Source organism: Narcine bancroftii, chromosome 3 (genome assembly GCF_036971445.1).
Source record: "Narcine bancroftii isolate sNarBan1 chromosome 3, sNarBan1.hap1, whole genome shotgun sequence".
Lineage (NCBI taxonomy): Eukaryota > Metazoa > Chordata > Chondrichthyes > Torpediniformes > Narcinidae > Narcine > Narcine bancroftii.
The window spans coordinates 29,997,974-30,018,968 of record NC_091471.1 but is presented as its reverse complement, the minus strand read 5'-3'; the positions used below and the strand labels follow the sequence as shown (position 1 = coordinate 30,018,968).

The 20,995-nt window shown below is 41.6% G+C and overlaps 1 protein-coding gene across 9 annotated transcripts in view; it reads left to right on the top strand.

The window, feature by feature from the left end:
• The window catches only part of ctbp1 (C-terminal binding protein 1), a 424,680-nt gene that overhangs the window by 111,854 nt on the left and 291,831 nt on the right, over positions 1-20,995 (top strand). For 3 of the 9 annotated variants that reach the window (XM_069923684.1, XM_069923695.1, XM_069923685.1), the window contains exon 3: positions 3,148-3,262. The exons of 5 other annotated variants lie outside the window; for them this stretch is intronic. In XM_069923684.1, the coding sequence (XP_069779785.1) occupies positions 3,148-3,262 (115 nt within the window). Of the gene's footprint in view, positions 1-3,147; positions 3,263-6,945; positions 7,033-20,995 lie in introns of those variants that run through there. One more of the 9 variants, XM_069923687.1, reaches the window with a different exon arrangement.

Sequence of the window (20,995 nt, the reverse complement as noted above, 5' to 3'; positions counted from 1 at the left end):
AGGTGAACTCCACAAAGATGCAGGCAAACTCATTGTTTGAGAGTGTTGTAGAGTCTAGGTGGGGGCAGATAGCTTGGCTTTCCCCAGAGGCAGAGTCTGAAAGGTTCTGGCGTGCACCAAGTGGCATCCCTTGAGGTCAATCAGCAAGCAGTGGGGCTGAAGGAAGTCGACCCATAGGAGCGGTTACACCACTTCCGCGAGGGTGAAGGTCCATGTAAAGCGGCTGTTGCCAAAAGGAAGCTGGATGGTGCGGGTCCCAAAAATTCAAATGCAGGAGCTGTTGACTGCCCTTGGGCCCTGCTTGCCGCTGTGGGTGTCGAGGCCTGCAGGGGGTAGGATGCTTATCTCGACACCCATGTTGACCAGGAAACACCTGCCTGACAGTGGAGGGGGCCAACCCCCCTCAACTGTCAATGACAGTTGGCCAGGGCATTTTCTGAAAACCCACAGGCTGAGCAACATCAATGGGCATCTGCACCCCATCACTGGTATTAGTAGCATAGTTGTCCCAGGGTGTTCACTTGCCTCTCTACTGGCCTTGATCTTGCCAGGGGCTGTTTGTGGGACTTGCTGATGTGGTCTATGATGGCGCTGGTGTCCTTCTTCACTCTTCTGAGCATGTCCACTTGGGCGGCGACCCTCTGAGGGTCGCTGAAATCCTCGTCTGTGAGCAAGATTATCACTAGCATTACATCCCCTTTCCTTGAAATGTTTAATCTAACATGACACACTAATACAGTATTAATTTCAATTTAAAGTTCGACACAAATGTAAACACAAATATCAGCAGCACAAATTTTTCTTTTCTTTTTAATTTATTTTTATTAAGTTCAACATAATAAATGAAGATCACATATTGAATGAATTATAAATAAGCAAATACAAACCAAAGGGAGTTAAAAAAAGAGAGAAAATAATAAAATGTGCATATCTCCATTAATAGTTACCCCTTAATACTAACACAGGAACAGCAATGGAGAATTCAACAGATGGTGGTAAATGCAAAATAATAGTTTTTATTAAACATTATTTAAACATTCTATTAATCACATAACAGTTTCTCATTTAACTCTAAACTTACTTAACTCTAAGCTTAAATCCCACTATGCGCGAATATAATTATGTAAATGTGTGTGTGTGTTTGTATTTTAGTCCAGTCTATTTCAGTTTAAACTTGAGTCTGAAAAGTTATTTTTAAGGCCCAGAATTTTAAAGTCTTGCTGAACTTGAGGTCTATTCAATTGTAGTGCAAAAGTGATTAAGAAACCTCAAGTTCTTTTAATGAGGTGTTTGTTAACACTGACGTAGACTGTTCAAACTCACAAATCTTGTTGAGTTATTTCCCCAAGAAGAGATTTCTTATTTAATTCTCACACTTATGATCTTTAACTCCCCCTCAGCTTCTTAAGAGTTCTGGAGTTCTTGTCCACACTGAGGCTGCCTTCTAATAACAATAATTTAAAAAAACCAGATGTGGTCTGGCTTACTTTAAAGCCACTTACAACAGCAGCTCTTCTTTCTCCAGTGAATACTGTCAATCTTCTTTTCCTTCTGGTTTCTGCTTCTTCTAGGCTTCTGAGCTCTCTGCCTTCAGATATATATACCCTTAAACTCTATTGAAATGACATCACCAATGAGGTCAGTCTTAATTCCTAGAAAACATGTGATCAGTTATTGGAATTTTAAACAGTTGTCAACCCCAGTTTCTTGTAAACCATATGATCTTCATACCTCTGGCTTGTAGACAACACGACTCTGAAATATGACCTCACTTCTCTTTCAAAGGCTTACGTTTATCACTCACATGGCTATGAGTTTCATTCCTTTTGCTCAAGAGGCATCTGGTTTAAAAGCAGATGGCTTCCTTCAGCAGTTCTTATTGAGTACTTAGATACTTCAGTTTTTAATAAAACAAACACTCTATTGTTGAATAATTAAGACCCTCTTCAAATCCATTAGCTCTGTCTTTCCAAGATACATCAATTACAAAAATAAACACTCTTTCTGACTTCAGTGGTGTTTCTGTAAATGTGCTGGGCTGTGTGTGACCCTGTACCAGCCCACAACTAACTTACAAAGAATACATATGTTTTAACTCGATAATTTATTTTACTAAGATATTTTTTAAGAAATATACCTTAACCTTAACCTAAATATTACTATTAACATAGATCCATCAAACTAGTAATAAACTTAATGAATGCAACCATGTCAGACCCATTATTAAACTGTTATATTAAAAGAATAAGGATAAAAAAAGAAAGAAAAAAGAAAAAAAACCTAAAGGACTAAACTAAACTAATCTAATCCCCTCCCTCTAATCAAGGTTACCTTTTATGTGAAGAAAACAAGATCAATTTTCAAGATTAACTTGGAACCCTGTCCATTAATTGCTCTGTTTGGTTTTTCTCTCGACTCAGATGAACCTCTATTGGCATCTCAAGAAAAAGCCTTAGCTTTTACTCCATTGACAGCCAGATTAACTATTTTATTGAAATGGAAAGGAGATGCATCCCCTATTCATATGCAGTGGTTATATGATATAATGCCTTAAAGATGTCTGGAAATCAATCTAATTTCCTCTATACTGTTCTGTGCATTATCACTGTTAATGTGGTACACCCTCTTGACTAGACTTATGTTTTCACAGGTTTTGTCACCAAGCAGTAATTTATGTCCATCTGGGACTACTGTGAACCTGAGGTGGTGCTCTTTATCTTTAACTTTCACCTTGAATTTACACGTACCTTTCATGTTGATGCTCTGTACATTGTAGGCTTTGAGCTGTACAAGATTTGCATTGAATATTTTTTCATTTGTATGCAATGATACAGTCCACTCATCTTGCTCAACCCTGTTCAGTGTCTGTTGGTTTATAGTCTTTCTGCACTACCATGCCCATGGAGAGTGCATCACTGAGAGTAATTTCTTCTATAGTGTATTTAATGTGCACACTTTCAATTCTGTTTTGTTTCCCTTTGGAAAAACATTGCATAATGATTCTGCCCTTTGAACTTATTACAGATTTTTCCATAGGCTGGGTGCACTGTTTTGATGCATGTTGAGTATCACATCATTTACAATTAAATGTTTCTCCACCTTTTTGTTGTTTCCTATGTCTCATTTTCTCTTTATGTGTGTGTCCAGATACTGTGGCTATGACTATGCCTTCATTTCACTGGATTTTGCAGTACAACCAAACATTTTTGCATGCTGCAGAGCTATTTGACTGGTGTGGCACATCTTCACAGCTCCAGCTAAGGTAAGCTCTGACTCTTGCAGCCACCTCTCTCTTGCTTTCTTATCAATAAACCCGAACACAATTTGATCAAGGATTATTGAATCTTGCAGCGGTCTGAAATTTCATGTTCTTGCTTTTAATTTCAAGTCCACTAAAAAAAGTATCAAGCTCTCTCCATGCAACTGTGTGCATGAGTGAAACACATACCTCTTGAATGTTTCATTTTTCTTTGGTGAACAGTATTCATCAAACATCTTAATACCCTAGTTGAACTTGCCCTGGTCAACTGCCTTGGCAAAAACAAATGTTTGGAAAAATTCTAGTGCTTGAGGTTCTGCCATGGTAAGTAGCAGAGCAATCTTCCATACATCGGGTTTGTTATCGAATCCAATGGCTTGCAGGAGCAGCATAAATCATTTTTTGAACAGCCTCCACTTGTGGTTGACATTCCCAGTCCAATTAACAGTGTAAAGTTCCTTTACACTCTCCATGTTTTCTGCTGCTATCGACTGATTCTCACTCTGCAAGCTCCTGGTGTTTCTTCCTCTCCTGGAAGTGATGTTTCTTTTATTGTAATAAAGAAATGGGTTCTTTTATAACAACTATACTTTATTAGCTACAGTATTCATGACCTCATGGAGGCATCCATTTTAAATCTACTCCTAGCTGCAACAACTCAACTCTGACTTCCTCTAGTGATCAAGATTATCACTAGCACTCTATCATTGCAATTCCCAACTCGTTCATGCTGACCAAGTAGCATTCTGGGCTGGTCCCATTCAATCCTAAACCTTTCTTATCCATACACCTGGCCAAATGTCTTTTGAACATCATTATGTTGCCCCCTTCTACAGCTTGTGCCAAATAAGGACCATCCTCTGAGTGAAAAGTCCTTTGGATCCTTATTAAATCTCTCCTCTTTCACCTTAAGCCTATATCTTCTTGTTCTAGAATTGTTCACGCTGGAGAAAAGACTGAACATTCATGTTATGCATGGTCCTCATTTATTTTCCTCCCTAAGTTCATCCCTCAACCTCCTGCAATCCAGGTAATGGATTATACAACTTGTCCTCCCCATGACTTCAAATTTAAATTTTTGGCTGCAAGAACAGGCCAAATTTACTGAAACAGATTTCTCTTTTGACAAACAATATGGTGGTACATTTGCAATTATATATTGAAATACAGAATGTATAATCTGGACACACTAACTATTTTTAATTATTAAAAGACCTTGTGATAAAGAAAATTAAAGGACAGGAAATCTGGAATAAAACAAAATGCTGGAAGCATCTGTGGGAAGGGAAACAATTAATGATTGAGGATCCTTTAACCTACTTTGATGCCAAAATTTAAAACCTGCATTTTTTGTGCATTCTTAAAATGGAATAATATTTTAATTTACCTCATGAAACAAATACAGTGATAAGAATGCACAAATATAATGCTTCATATTGCAGGAATTATGAAAAAAAAACATTACTTGCCGATCTGATTTTCAACATTTTCAGTCTGCAGATGCAGAAAGTCTGAAGATGTAAAAAGTCTACAGATGCTGGGGTCAAGTGAATGCACAAATGTGCTGGAGAAACAGCAGGTGGGATGTGATGGTAATGTTGTATAAGACATTGCTGAGGCCAAATTTGGAATATTGTGTGCAGTTCTGGTCACTATACTACAGCGAGGATATCAGTAAAATTGAACAAGTGCAGAGAAGATTTACTCGGATGTTGCCAGGACTTCAGGAGTTGAGTTACCGGGGAAAGATTAAACAGGTTAGGACTTTATTCCTTGGGGTGCAGAAGAATGAGGGAGATTTGATAGAGGTTTGCAAAATTATGAGGGCTATAAACAGAGTGAATGTGAGTAGGTTCTTTCCACTTAGATTAGAAGAGATAAATACAAGAAGACATGGCTTTAAAGTGGTTTAGGGGGAAGGGAAACTTCTTCACTTAGAGAGTGGAGAGAGTGTGGAACAAGCAGCCATCTGATATAGTAAATGCGTGGTCACTCTTAAGTTTTAAGAATAAATTGGATAGATACATGGATGAGAGAGGTCTGGAGGGTTATGAATGGGTGCAGGCCAATGGGGCTAGCAGAATGATGTTTCGGCACTGTCTAGAAGGGCCAAATTACCTGTTCTCTGACCTGTAGTGTTCTATGGTTCTAGGGTCACTCAGCATTTATAGGAAGCAAAGGGTAACCAACATATCAGATCTGGGCTCTTTGCAGGTTTGCAGACCTGTTAAGTTTCTCCAGCATGTTTGTGCATTTTGTTATGAGCCCAAAGGGCTCAAACACCAGCAGCAATGGAAATTCACCAAGACAATGGCTACTTAAACAAAAAGAGTTTTATTTTCTTAATACATAATAATAAGATCAATATTTAACTTATAACTCTTAATCCCCTTCTAATTCTAAGCGCACATGTGTGTAATGTTTAAGTGTTCAGGAAAGTTCTTTTTCACTGTTCATTCATTCATTTTTCACTTCTCCAAGTTCTTGAACCTGGGCCCAGGACAGACCTGCTGGTCCATTAACACTTACCTGTAAAACTCTTACAAGTACATTCCCATTGTCTCAGCAAAGCCAATTAGGAACATGGCACTTGAGATGTTTGTTTGTGAAATGTGATCTAGCAACTAAACCTCACAATTTTACCCCTTTTAAGATAAATTTTATCTAATTTTATTAACCCATTCCATAACAATTTCATCATTATTAGTGCACTCCTTCACAATTGGCTGATTCAGTCACTTGTATTTCATAGGTCAAAGGACAAAGTCAAGAGCAGTTTTGTCATTTCCTAATTTGGAACTTTAATGGCATGAATTTTCATTTTCATTTTTTCAGGAAATTAAGACTTTATTAGACTCTGCTCCGAATAAATGTTGACTTCACATTGCAACTAAACTATGGCCATGAATCATTTAATGCTATATGCTATGTGTAAGTATTGCAAGATTCTTTGTGAAACCTTGTGAAGATGAGAAATTCCCAGCTTTTGTTCTCTTCTGCTCTCCTACCCATATCCATTGATGACCTCTTGGCTGTGCTCCTTCCTGCCCACCACCCCACTCAAACATCTTAGTCAGGCTACTGCCTGCATTTTACTCATTTGGGCTTAGGCCCAAATAATTGGTTATGTATCTTTTCTAGACAAAGGATGCTGCAAGACCTTCTGAGTTTCTCCAGCACTTTTGTATATTAAACTAAGAGAAATTCTTGCCTGCTTCCCAAGCTAACTATGTTCACCAACCTCCTCACTCGACACGCCCGTCTTTCCACAGTATTCTCCACTCTGAAGTAGATGGCATGTTATTTGTAAATATGAGTTTGTCAGAAGAGTTGCTTCGCAGCAAGACACAAAATTAAAACCTGATCATCTGTATTTTGAAGAAACACTTTAATCTGTCTGGCAAGAATTCCTTTGCCCTTAATGTAGAAAAAATACCAGATGTAATTTTACACCATGATTTGACAAACAAAATTTACATTGCTTGCAGCAAATATCAAAAAATACCATATGAATTGTACATTTAAGAACTTACTGGTATTGGTAGAGTTGTCATCACCAATGCTTCATGTATGTATTACAAGAAATATTTAAACCCACTGAACAGAATTTTATTGCATTTGTTAACATTATACTGCCCACAAAGCTTTCCAATTTGAACCTCCACTTATAGGTCATTCCTGTCATCCATGGAACACACAGTGAATATTGAACATTCGATTGATTGCTCGGTAGATCCTGCTGCTCTCATAAGGCATCAGAAGCCACAAATTAAGTTAGTTCCTGGTCATTTTTAACATTGAATTTTAATTTGAAATCTTACATTGAAATTTAAGTCACTTGAATGTATTCCACAATTTTATTGCAATATTTATGTCTCGACTCCACAATCCTTGCAAATATCTGTCAATTTCATAAGAAAATTCCACATATTTTTCAATGGTGAGTGGCCACTGCTAAAATAAATCACATATATTACAACACAGAACATTTGATGACTGAAAGACCGCAGTCAGTCTGAGTTAGCAGTAAAATCTCAAGTCCCGTCACGCTGAAGACTGGCACACCTTTTAACGCTGTCTGCTCAGCCCACTACTGTTCACACTGCTAACTTGCAACTGCACTGCCCAATTCAGTTCAAAGTGAATCATCATGTTAATGGATGATACAACAGGAGTTGCCTCATCAGCATCAATGATGAGTCAGTTTATAGAGAGGAGGCTGGGAGGTTCATCAAATGGGGTGACAACAACCTGAGTTCTCAACATGGATAAGATAAAAAGAGATCTTTGTAAATTTCAGGAGGATGAAGGTCAGCCTCTCTCCACAACACATCAATGGCTCCAACGTGGAGACTGTGGAGAGCAGAAAGTTCCTTGGCGTACATATCATCGACAATGCTGGACACACAATACCTTGCCGTTAGTCAGGCAGGCACAACAGAACCTATACTTCCTAAGGAGGTTGAGGAGGGCCAGAATGCAGGCCCCCATCTTAAAAATATTTTACAGGAGCATAATTGAGAGTGTTCTGTCTGGCTGTATCATTGTGTAGTATGGACTGGATGTCAATATTTTTTTTCCTTTGGCTTGGCTTCGCGGACGAAGATTTATGGAGGGGGTAAATGTCCACGTCAACTGCAGGCTCATTTGTGGCTGACAAGTCCGATGCGGGACAGGCAGACACGGTTGCAGTGGTTGCAGGGGAAAATTTGTTGGTTGGGGTTGGGTGTTGGGTTTTTCCTCCTTTGTCTTTTGTCAGTGAGGTGGGCTCTGCGGTCTTCTTCAAAGGAGGTTGCTGCCCGCCGAGCTGTGAGGCGCCAAGATGCACGGTTTGAGGCGAGATCAACCCACTGGCGGTGGTCAGTGTGGCAGGCACCAAGAGATTTCTTTAGGCAGTCCTTGTACCTCTTCTTTGGTGCACCTCTGACACGATGGCCAGTGGAGAGCTCGCCATATAACACGATCTTGGGAAGGCGATGGCCCTCCATTCTGGAGACGTGACCTACCCAGCACAGTTGGATCTTCAACAGCGTGGATTCGATGCTGTCGGCCTCTGCCATCTCGAGTACTTCGACGTTAGGGATGAAGTCGCCCCAATGAATGTTGAGGATGGAGCGGAGACAATGCTGGTGGAAGCGTTCTAGGAGCCGTAGGTGATGCCGGTAGAGGACCCATGATTCGGAGCCGAACAGGAGTGTGGCTCTGTATACGCTGATCTTTGTGAGGATTTTCAGTTGGTTGTTTTTCCAGACTCTTTTGTGTAGTCTTCCAAAGGTGCTATTGAATGAATTGGGCACAAAAAATTATTGAGGATCCTGACCACCCATCTCACAAGTTCTTCGACCAGGACTGCCGGGCTGGGAAATAGCTGCTTCCCACTGGCTGTGAGAATGATGAATGGTATCCTGTAACTGTGGGACTCTTATAAATGAGATAAGCCAATTATACTGAAATATTTGTACACATTTATTCAATATTATGTTATTATGCATGTATGTGATTTTCATGTCCTGTGTATTATGTGGAGAAATATTGTTTCACCCGGTTGTAAACGTAGATCCGATGATAATGAACTTGAACTTGGTCGATTGTGTGATCCACATTTTCCCCCTATGATTTGCTGCATAACGACATTCTGATTATGTCCGTGAGCATACCAAACAAAAAGGGCAGCACGGTTGGCGTAGCGGTTAGCGCCACGCCTTTACTGTGCCAGCAGTCGGGACCTGACCGGGGTTCAAGTGTCTGTAAGGATTTTGTACATACTCCCCGTGTCTGCGTGGGTTTCCTCCGGGGGCTCTGGTTTCGTCCCACCGTTCGGAGTGTATCAGGGGTGCAGATTAATGGCATGTAAATTGGGTGGCACAGACACGAGGGACGAAATGGCTTTTGCTGTGCTGTCTGTCTATTTTTTTTAAATCACATCATTTCCATTCCAAACTATTTATCCCCTGTTACATGATAACTTATTCTCTCTCATCTATCCAATAATTTACCTTTGACTTGTTTGTCACCTATCTACATGAAAGGGTGATTTATAAAAGATCATTAACCTACTAGCATATCTTCGCAATGTGGGAGGAAACTCGAGCATCCAGAGAAAACTTAAACTGTAATGGGAAAACATACAAACTCCACAAGATTCAAGATGAAGATTGATTCTGGTCACGGGAGGTGTGGGCGGCAAGATGAACTGCTGTTTCACCATACTACCTAATTATGTCAATATTGTTGGTTTACATCAATTAAATTGATTAGCAATGAAAACTGAGAATAAAAATCATGATGGTTGACTCATAAAAAGCAGAGTAAACATAGATTTTACCATGAATTGGTTGGCACACACTGTATCCAGTATTGTATTACTGGCTTGAGGGATACAGGTGAAAATGGAACTGACTTGCAGTGGAAATTCTCACTCATTGGATTTGCTCAATGTTTTATTGGCCAGGTAACAATGTTCAGTTTCATTTATATAACCATTTAAACTCAAATTAAATCAGATCTCAGTGTTTTTTAATGTTCAGGATAAGAAGGAACTGCAGTGGAGAGATCGAGGCATACAACTTCTAAAGAATGCGTTACACTGTGCGCGTGGTTTGGCTCACCGACAAGGTCCTGTGACCATCACTTGACAGTTCTGACGATGAATGGTCACAATATCTGAAAATGCCAATGTCACCTTCCTCTCTTCACTGATAATATCTAACCAGCTAAGAGGTTGCAAAATTCTTTTTTTTTAAATTATGCTTCTCCAGGATCTGTAGCATTTTGCTATTCCAGTAAAGAATCTATTAGGCACTGTTTTGCACTGATTCTATGGACGGAAAAACCCAGAGGTCACCGGAACACTTAAATGAAACAGAATATAAAGATTGGAAACAGGATATGCATATAAAATTGATTTACAGGAATCTTTTTCAAACACTTTAATGTACATTAAGGTGAAGAATGACGTAGGTGAGAAACAGTTTCTCATCTTCCACAAAGTCACCTGCAGAACATAACAAATTATGAAAGTTTTATGTTAAACCAGAAGAAGCTGGAAATACTCAAAGCCAGACAGCATTAACAGAGAAACTGAGTTAACATCTTAGGTCAGCGAGCACATTTAGCAGTTGATATTCTTGCATATGTTCAGCACTACTCTGTCCAAAGATAAATGTTTTCCCCTTCACTGAAATTAGGAAGTCATATTCACTGTTGAATTAAAGAGACAATTTCATTTCTGTACACAGACATTCTTTTTACATACTAACAGAAAATTTTAGTGTCAAATCATTTGACTTATAGCCATTTAACTTTTCATTGTAACAGAGAGACAAACATGGAAGTAACAATAGCCAGTGATCTATTTGTAGTATTGATGCACCATCAATAACTCCAAAAGATTGGAAGTTATGCAAAACTGATAGGCTTTTATTTACAATAGAATGGAGGCTCATCCATGCTGGTCGACTGTCCTGTAGTGGGGAGGGGTCTGAGGAATAGTCACCTTTATTCAGGAGTCTGTGGGAGGAGTCACAGGTACAGTCAGCCAATGGGCGTGCCAGACAGTTAAATATACAAACAGTGGTTTACCACATTCACCCCTTGTTTTTAAAAAGAGTTTGGTGGGGTGAAGTGCATCCGATGTTGTCATAAATTAAGTCTTTCAGATGGTCTGATCTGCTGCTGCCACCATCGTAGCAATGGGGTCCTGGACAGTCTGGGGCGCCTGTATGCATTCATTGGTGTTGGTTGGGTGGATGCGTGGTGACGAGTCTGGCATGCCATCTGTTGGGGCTGGGGTAAGATCCCATGCCCCTGGTGCATCATGGGTGATGACAGGTATGGGGAGTGTGGTGTGATTGGTAATGGTCTCCAGAACCATGAGGGCGCCAGGTCCCTAACAGAGACTTTGTCTTCATGCCTATCAGGGTATGCCACATTGAAGTTTGGCATGGAGGTGGTGGACCCTTTCGATCAGTGGGTCAGACTTATGGCTCCTCACATGCTTCTGGAGTAGAGCTGGCCCTTGGGACATCAGCCAGGCTGGCAGGGAAGGAAAATATTCTTTCATGTGGAGTGGTATTGGTGGAAGTACATAGGAGTGATCTGATGGAGTGGAGAGCCTCAGGGAGGACATTTTGCCAGTAGGAGACTGGAAGGCCTCTAAACTGCAGGGCTTGGAGAATAGCCTTCCAAGACAGTGGTGTTCTTCCTTTCCACCTTCCCATTCCCTTGGGAGTTACAGCCGGTTGTACTGTCTCTGGCCAATAGGTACTGGCTCAGTTCATCACTCATAAGGGAGGGCCCCCAGTCGCTATGGATATAGCAGGGGAATCCAAACAGATGAAGAGGCTGCGTAGGACCTTGATGACTGTGATAGCTGTCATGTCCGGGCAGGGGATGGCAAATGGAAAATGTGAGTACTCGTCGATTTTTTAAATACTTTATTTAAAATTTTAAGCCACGTTACGTTCAAATATAATAATTCAAATATAATAATTAAAAACAATGTGGTATATACCAAATCCTCAATAATTTTTTGATATATATAATTTTTTAAATATATTAAACCCCCCCCCCCACCAAAAAAAACACTGACAAGCAGTACTACTTCCCTTCTATTATATGGGAAGTGGCAACTGTCACCAAGTGGCCAATGTCTTCAGGAGGAGAAGCAAACAAAACCACCTCCCCCGAACAGAACAATTAAGTAAAAACAACATTTCAAGTATCATATGCAGTTCGCAAATCTCTGTTAACTTAGTTATCATCATATCAATTTCAGTTGGTTCGTGGCATCCACCTTCTGTGAACCATCTCTCGCTTCTTGAGTTGGCTTCGATTGTTGAGAAAGTTGATCTTGACTTTTTTCTGCTTATTTTCAGGCAATAAATTAGCAAATAGAAAGGCATCCTCTTCATCAGTAAAAAACTGGGTTTCATATTCACCATAAAAAAACCTTGAGAGTAACAGATTTATATCCTTTCTTCCATAATACAGGGTTAAATTCTTTCGAATTCTTAATAATAGTTTGGCTCAGGTCTACATAAAAAAAACCACTCTGTTAGTCTTAACCAACAAAGGGGTCTGGCGCTTTCTTGCATTTTGAAGTACAATTCTTAAAAAAAATTCTTTGTCTTAATAACGTAGCCATCTAATTAAAACAGAGCATGGCGGTTGTCTAGCAAAAGGTTTCTTCTTAATACCTCTGTGTGTTCTGTCTAATTCCAAACTATTCGGAAAATAATCTCTATCCAAAACTTCAGGAATCCAATTCTGAAAAAACTGTACTGGATCTGAGCCTTCAAATTCTTCCAGTAAACTGACAATCTTTACACTACTTCTACGACTCTGACTTTCCAAAACATCAATTTTCTTTAATAAATCATTTCTTTATACTTCCCAAGCAGTAAAATAATCCTCCATCTTATTAACCTTATCTTTACATTGTACCACATCTTTACAACAATCCTGAAACTCCTCTTCAATTTTCCAAAATTTAATTTGCATTTTATCCGCCAGCTTTGCACATTTTGCCACATCAGTCTTAATAGTTGAAATTTCATACTTCAAACTACTAAACTGTTCCTTCCTAAATGAAAAACCTTGACTCATTTGAGTTGATAAGGTTTGCATTTGTTTAGTTCCAATATTAAACTGACTTGATGGGTCTGCATGAGTTGCAGGCCCAGTTTTACTCTCAATATATTGAACAGTCTTAGCTAAGGTCCTACCCTGATAAATGACTGTTTCCTCTTCTTCAGCCACCCCAATGGTGTCTTCTTCCTCCTCCTCCGTCAACACAGACGGGAGCTCTATCTGTCCACAGGGTCTAGGCCTCTCCCTCAACAGCCCAACATTGCTGGACTGTGAGGAGTCAGCTCCCCCCCCCCACAGCGAGAATCGGAACCTGTGCAGTGCGCGTGCGTGGAGTTTCCATGAACACGTAAGCTGCTCCTGAGACTCAGGAGGACTTCTGCGAGCCTGAGGGGATGGCGCTGGAGTTACCTGAATGCTAGGAAGCAGCTGTCGCACTGACTTCGGTGGCTGAGGAGTCGGGTCCGCAGGCTCAATTTGCAAGGTTCTTCAGTCGTTGTTGTTTGTTTCAAAATCGTTTTTTCCCCAATCTGTTGTTTTGTCTTTCTCATGATTACTTCCAGTAATGTTTATAATAGTTCCAAAAAAATCTTAGTATTGTTATTTTATTCTAAAGAAACCCCACTTTTTGCTCAGGTTTTGAAAAGTTCTGCCGGGAGAGGTGTCTTCCCACGTCTCCCACCTATACCATCATACCATGTCCCCCCCAAGTACTCATCGATGATGTTGAGGAAGTACACGTTGTGGTCAGAGGAGGGAAGGGGTCCTTTGAAATTGATGCTCAGGCATTCAAAGAGGTGGGTGGCCTTTATCAGCTGTGCTTTGTCCGGTCGATAGAAGTGTGGTTTACACTCCAAGCAGACCTGGCAGTTTCCGGTCATAATCTTGATTTCCTTGATGGAGTAAGGCAGATTTCAGGCTTTGATAAAGTGAAAGAATCTGGTGACTCCAGGGTGGTCAAGATCATTGTGGAGGGTTTGCAACCAGTCTATTTGGGCACTGGTGCACATTCCATGGGATAGAGCATCTGGAGGCTCATTGAGTTTTCCAGGCCAGTACAAGATACCATAATTATCAGTGGCAAGTTCAATTCTCCACCTCAATATCTTGTCGTTTTTGATTTTACCTTGCTGGTGGCTGTTGAACATGAAAGCCACTGCCCAATGGTCAGTCAGCAAGGTAAATCATTTGCCAGCTAGGTAGTGTCTCCAGTGCTATACTGCCTTGACAATAGCTTGGGGGCCCTGGAGGATACAGGAAAAGAAGATGACAGGTAAAGTGGGATGCATTGCTCTCCACCTGGATTCATCCACAGCATGAATCGTAGCCTTGGCAATGTCTGCCTTGATGCGGCTGAAAGCTGCCCGAGCCTCTGGTGCCAGAGGAAAGGAGGTAGATTTTACGAGGGGGTGAGCCTTGTCTGCATAATTGGGGACCAACTGGGCATAGTAGGAAAAGAAGCCCAGGCACATTTTCAGGGCTTTGAGGCTGTAGAGAAGGAGGAGTTCCAAAAACGGGTTCATATGATCGGGGTCGGGGGCAATGATTCCATTCTCCATGACATAGCCAAGGACGGCAAGGAAGGTTGTGCGAAGTACGCATTTAACTTTATTGTATGTGAGGTTAAGGAGTTTGGTGGTCTGGAGAAATTTTTGGAGATTGGCAGGTCATTCCCGCTGGAAGACCAAGACCCCATTGGTGACGCCGAAAGGAACCCTCAGGAGATGGTATAGGCAGCAATCTGCCTTGAAAACAGTATATTGGTGGTCCTCAGGCCGGATGGGGAGCTGGTGGTATGCGTTGATGGTGGAGAAAACCCAATATTGCACAATTTGGTTTACCATATCAGATATGTGGAGAAGAGGGTATGTGTCCAGCTGCATGTATCTGTTAATGGTCTGAATGTAGTCAATAACCATCCTGTTTTTCTCCCCATTTCTCATCACTACCACTTGGGCTCTACAGGGGCTGGTGCTGGCTTTAATGATCCCCTCATTGAGTATCCGCTCTACCTCCAACATAATAAAGGCCCTGTCACGCCAATCCAGCAGTGCCATGTGCAGACTGTAGGGACTGCCATCTTGGACACCACCATCTTCGAGACCTAGCAGAGCCGCATGCGAGCCACCTACTGTACCACCTACTTTTGATGGAAATGGATTTACAGTTGGGAATAGGGTTAGCTAACAGCGGTGGAGGAGTGATCTTGAGAGTTGAGAGTTTGCAGGTCATGTGCCGAAGGCCATCTTCAGGTTACTGGCTGGGAAAGGTGGAGGTTTTTGGTGGTGCAACGCAGTGGGTGATTTAAGAACTGCTGCTTACAGACAGTGAGGGGGGGATGGGGCCAATTGTACTCCATCGCCATGCTTTTAAGGTGGCATTGGAAGTCCAGTCCCAGTTGCACGGCAGTGCATAGCTGTGACATCACCAGGAGTTTAAAGTTTTTGAAGTCAGTGCCCCACACAGTCAGGGTCACTACGCAGTAGCTGTGGACATCAGCACTATGACTCATTGGCCTAAAAGCGAGAGAGTAGCACTGCACCGTGTCTGAGTGAATGAAGCTCTCCATGCTTGAACAGACAGCTCGTCACATGGCCAATTACCTGGATGTCCATCATCGATCTGGCAAGCTGGTGAGGACAACCTTGACCCAGCATGATGGAGGCCGGTATCAGGTCACTGCCTGTAGCTGTGGTGGAGTGTTAGTGTATTTGGTTGCAAGATGGTGGTATCCAAGATGGTGGCCCCAACAATTGCTGGGTCTCAAAGTTGGCAGGGTCCAAGATGGCTGTCCCCATGGCTTGCACACAGCACTGATGGGTCTTGAAGATGGCGGCATCCAAGATGGTGCATCCCATGGCTCGCATGCGGCTCTGCTAGGTCTCGAAGATGGTTGTGTCCAAGATGGCAGTCCCTACAGTCTGCACATGGCACTGCTGGATTGGCGTGACTTGGACTTAGACACTTTCGTGTAATTCCCTTTCTTCCCACAGTTGGAGCAGACTGCATCTTTCTCTGGGCAGTGTTTCCTCGGGTGCTTGCTCAGGCTGTAGAAGTAGCACTTTGTGTGCTCACAGTGGCCATGGTCAGGTTGCTGGTGGGATGTGGTGATAGTGGTGTTAGGTGCTTGCAGAGTACAATGGCCATGGTTGGATCGCTGGCAGTGTGTGGTGGTGGCGGTGCATCCCAAGATGGCGGCGCCCAGGGCAACAATGAGTTGGCAGCGTTGTGGGCTGAGAAGCCTTTCATATTCTGGAGGGCCATCTCCAATGTGCCTGCCTGTTTGATCACCCTCCTCAAATTGAACTCACCTTGCTCCAACAGTCTCTGACTGATGTAGTTGGACCTGATGCCTACGACATAACATGTCTTTAATCAGGTCCTTCATGTTCTCCATGGCCTTGGAGTCCAAGAGTTTGTACGGCCCAGAGGTACTCAGCGCTTGATTCCCCAGGTCGCTGTTTATGGATAGCCAGGAAGTGTCGTGCGTAGATATAATTTATCTTCTTCAGGTGCTGCCCTTTCAGAATGTCCATCACGTCTGGGTATGACGCGATGTCCCTGATTATTGAGTATACCAAGGGCCTGACCTGGGAGTGTAGTACCTGCAGCTTGTCGTTCACTGATCGGCCGATGGCAGATGATGCCTGCAGGAATGCTTCAAAGCAACACAACTAGAGTTTGAAGTTGGTGGAGGCTTCAGGTGATTGAGGGTTGATTTCCAACTTCTTCGGCTTCAGGATATGCTCCATCGTTAAAATATATTGTGAATAAAATTGATGTACCATCAATAACTCCAAAAGACTGGAAGTTAGGTAAAAATGACAGCCTTTTATTCACAATAGAATGGAGGAACGTCCAGGCTAAGTCGACTGCCCTGAACTGGGGAGGGTGCTGTGGAACAGTCACCTTTATTCAGGAATCTGTGGGAGGACAGTCAGCATTGGGCATTTCCAACCAGTTAAATATACAACAGTGGTTTACCACAGGTATATTAGATAATTCTCGTCCTTAACCAATTAGTGATTAGTGTACTATGTCATATTCCATTTCATACTGAGCCATTTTTAATTTCACTTAAACCATTCAGAGCAAGTTCTGGTGGGGACACTGTGTGCTTCTCTCAGTGAGCCAGAGAAATTGGAGCAAAATACACACTGCTGGAATTACTCAGTTGTCAAGCAGCATCCATGGAGGCAAAAGGATGGTTTCAGGTCAAGATCCTGCATCAAATTCAAGGGCAGGGTATGCTTTAAGTATTCTTTCCCATTTTCCTCCAAGGACTAAACATTAATATTTAAACTAAAGTGCAGACAAACTGCAGATTTCCAATTTGTCTGTGGTAATTATTTGTTGGATTGGAAACCTGGAGTTTCATTTCAGTATTGGCCTGATTTACTAGGCCTACTTTTTAGTTAAATTTTAATCTGCAGTGGTATTTTTGCCTTTACATCTGTGAGCATTAATCCTTCATTTTTAAAGATAGAAACATAGAAGATAGGAGTAGGAATAGGTCATTCGACCCTTCGAGCCTCCTCCGCCATTCAACGAGATCATGGCTGATCTTAAAGTTCAGTACCTCGTCCCCGCCTTCTCTCCGTAACCTTTAATACCCTTATATTGAAGAAATAGATCTAATTCCCTCTTAAATAGATTTAATGAACCTGCCTCTACTGCCCTCTGTGGCAATGAATTCCACAGATTCACCACCCTCTGGGTCAAGAAATTCCTCCTCATCTCGGTCCTAAATGGTTTGCCTATTATCCTCAAACCATGGCCCCGGGTTCTGGATTTTCCCATCATTGGAAACGTCCCATCTGCATCCATTCTGTCCAGTCCTGCCAGAATTTTATAGGTCTCTATGAGATCCCCTCTCAATCTTCTAAACTCCAGGGAGTACAATCCCAATTTGCGCAATCTTTCCTCATGAGTCATTCCTGCCATTCCAGGTATCAGCCTGGTGAATCGCCTCTGCACTCCCTCCATTGCAAGAACATCCTTCCTTAGATAAGGTGACCAAAACTGCACACAAAACTCCAGGTGGGGTTTCACCAAGGCCCTGTACAGCTGCAGTAAGGTATCCTTGTTCCTAGACTCAAACCCTCTTGATATGAAGGCCAACATACCATTTGCCTTTTTAACCGCCTGCTGTACCTGCATGCTCGCCTTCAGAGACTGATGTACAAGTACGCCTAGGTCTTTCTGCACTTCCCCATCTCTTATCTATTGCCATTCAAATAGTAATCTGCCCTCCGGTTTGTATTACCAAAGTGGATAACCTCACATTTATCCACATTGTAGTGCATTTGCCATGTATCTGCCCAGTCCCTCAATTTATCCAAATCACACTGGAGCTTCCTGACCCCCTCTTCCGTGCACATAACCCCTCCTAGCTTAGTGTCATCTGCAAATTTGGAGATATTACATCCAATCCCCTCATCCAGATCATTAATGTAAATTGTGAACAGCTGGGGTCCCAGTACAGATCCCTGTGGCACCCCACTGGTCACCGCCTGCCACTCAGAAAACGAGCCATTTATCCAAACTCTCTGTCTTCTACCTTCTAGCCAGTTCTCAATCCACATCAATACTTTGCCCCCAATCCCATGAGCCTTGATTTTGTAAGCCAGTCGTTTATGCGAGACCTTATCGAAGGCCTTTTGGAAGTCCAGGTACACCACATTCACTGGCTCTCCCCCATCTATTTTACCTGTCACCATCTCAAAGAATTCCAATAGATTTGTCAAGCACGATTTACCTTTTGTAAATCCATGTTGACTCCGTCCAATCCCTTCTCTGCTAGTCATATGCTCCGCTATTACATCCTTAATAATGGATTCCATCATTTTGCCCACTACTGATGTAAGGCTCACCGGCCTATAATTCCCCGCTTTTTCTCTACCCCCCTTTTTAAATAGTGGGGTAACATTAGCTACCCTCCAATCCATGGGTACTGATCCTGAGTCTATCGAATTCTGGAAAATAATTCTTAAAGCATCTGCTATCTGAATGGCCACTTCCTTAAGTACCCTAGGATGTAGATTATCAGGCCCTTGGGATTTATCTGCCTTCAATTTCCCCAAGACCATGTCCTTAGAGATACTGATTTCTTTCAGTTCCTCCCTTGCATTCGTCTCTATGTTTCCCAACATCCTTGGGAGGTTATTTGTATCCTCTCTTGTAAAAACAGAACTAAAGTAAGAATTTAATTGGTCTGCCATTTCCTTATTCCCCATTATATATTCCCCTGATTCTGACTGCAAGGGACCTACTCTGGATTTCGCCAATCTTTTCCTCTTGACATATTTATAAAAGCTTTTGCAGTCGGTTTTTATATTTGCCGCAAGCTTACTTTCGTAATTTATTTTTGCTCTCTTGATTAATCCCTTTGTCCTCCTTTGGTACATCTTGAACTGCTCCCAGTCTTCGGTTGTGGTACTTTTTTTGGCCAATTGATATGCTCTCTCTTTGGACCCAATGCTGTCTCTAATTTCCCTTGTTATCCACGGTTGAGTCACCTTTTTTGGTTTATTTTTATTCCAAACTGGTATAAACGATTTTTGCAATTTCTCCATTAGATCTGTGAATGCTTTCCATTGTCTATCCACAGTTAACTCCCCCATAAACACCACCCAATCAATCTTACTCAACTCCTGTCTCATACCATCATAATTCCCTTTATTTAAATTCAGGACCTTAGTCTCGGTTTTAATTTTATCACTCTCCATGTCGAGTGAGAATTCGATCATATTGTGATCGCTCCTACCCAAAGGGCCTCGTACAACAAGATTGTTGATTAGCCCCTTGTCATTGCATAATACCCAATCTAAAAGTTTGCATGTTTGATGGCATTGAGCAAAATGTTATTTTTTTAATGAAAAGCAGCCAATCCCTCTGCTGTTCCTGTCTGAGTAATCAATATGAAACAAATTTTTAACCTTAAATTTAAACCTACAGCCTGGTAACAGGCCTTTCCAGTCCAATTATACCCAATTGACCCTCAACCCCAGTACGTTTTGAAGGGTGGTAGGAAATTTGAGCACCTGGAGGAAACCCATGCAGACATGGGGAGAAAGTACAAACTTATTACACAGTGGCAGATTCAAACTCCTGGTTTCTGTTTCTGTTACAACATGGTGCTAATCACCACATTAACTGTTAACTCATTCAGAGTTTACTCGACAAAATGGCAAAAGGTGGCTGTTCTCCAATCTGGATTTACACATTGGGTACTACTTTGGAACATCCGTATCTGGCCAGGCTAATTTAAAGCAGACATTTAGATACCCTGTGAAATTTCAAGACCAGTGTGTTTTGTCACACAAAATAAGTCGAGGATAAAATTTTCAAAAATATTTTATTAAATTTCATTCTGACATTTCAATACTTCAATTTTGACCATTTGACTCATGCTTCTCTTAACAATGTCAATGTGTGTGAGCTCCTTTCGGTTGCGTATGTGTCAACACATGTCCACATTTTGGACTGTTTATTCTCCATTACTGTGTAGTGTATCAGTGGATCAAATGTGTGGAGTAGATTTAACTGATCTTTATTGTACAAATATACATGTACAAATGTACATTAAAGGTGCAAATAACTTAGAAGTGTACTTCAAAAAATATTTTTGAAAGAAGGGTACTTATAGACTGGCCTATATTTTTCCCTGTCTTCAAACACCTGGGATAACCTAGCGGTGAATTGTGTACTCAAAGCATTGTAGGTAGTCCTTGTGTTGAACTATTGAGTATGTCTACAGGGAACGTTGCCATTGGAGGGCAGCAGCAATCATCAAATACCTGCACCATCCAGCACATGCACTGTAGTCACTGCTACCATCAGGAAAGAGGTATAGGTGCCACAAGACTCACACCCCCAGGTTCAGGGACAGCTGCTTCCCCACCATCATTGGAATCCAAAATGACAAAGTCAGTCAGAGACTCATTTAAGCACTCTTACTTGTGCACTTGGTTGATTTTCTTTGTTCTCTCTGTATTACACAGTCAGTTTGTTTACATTCATTATCTGTTTAAAGTTCTTTTATTTGTTTACATGTTTATGATGCGTACTGTTTATTTTTTTGCACTACCAATAAGTGGTAATTCTGCTGTGCCTGTCGGGAAAAGGAATCTCAGGGTTGTATGTACT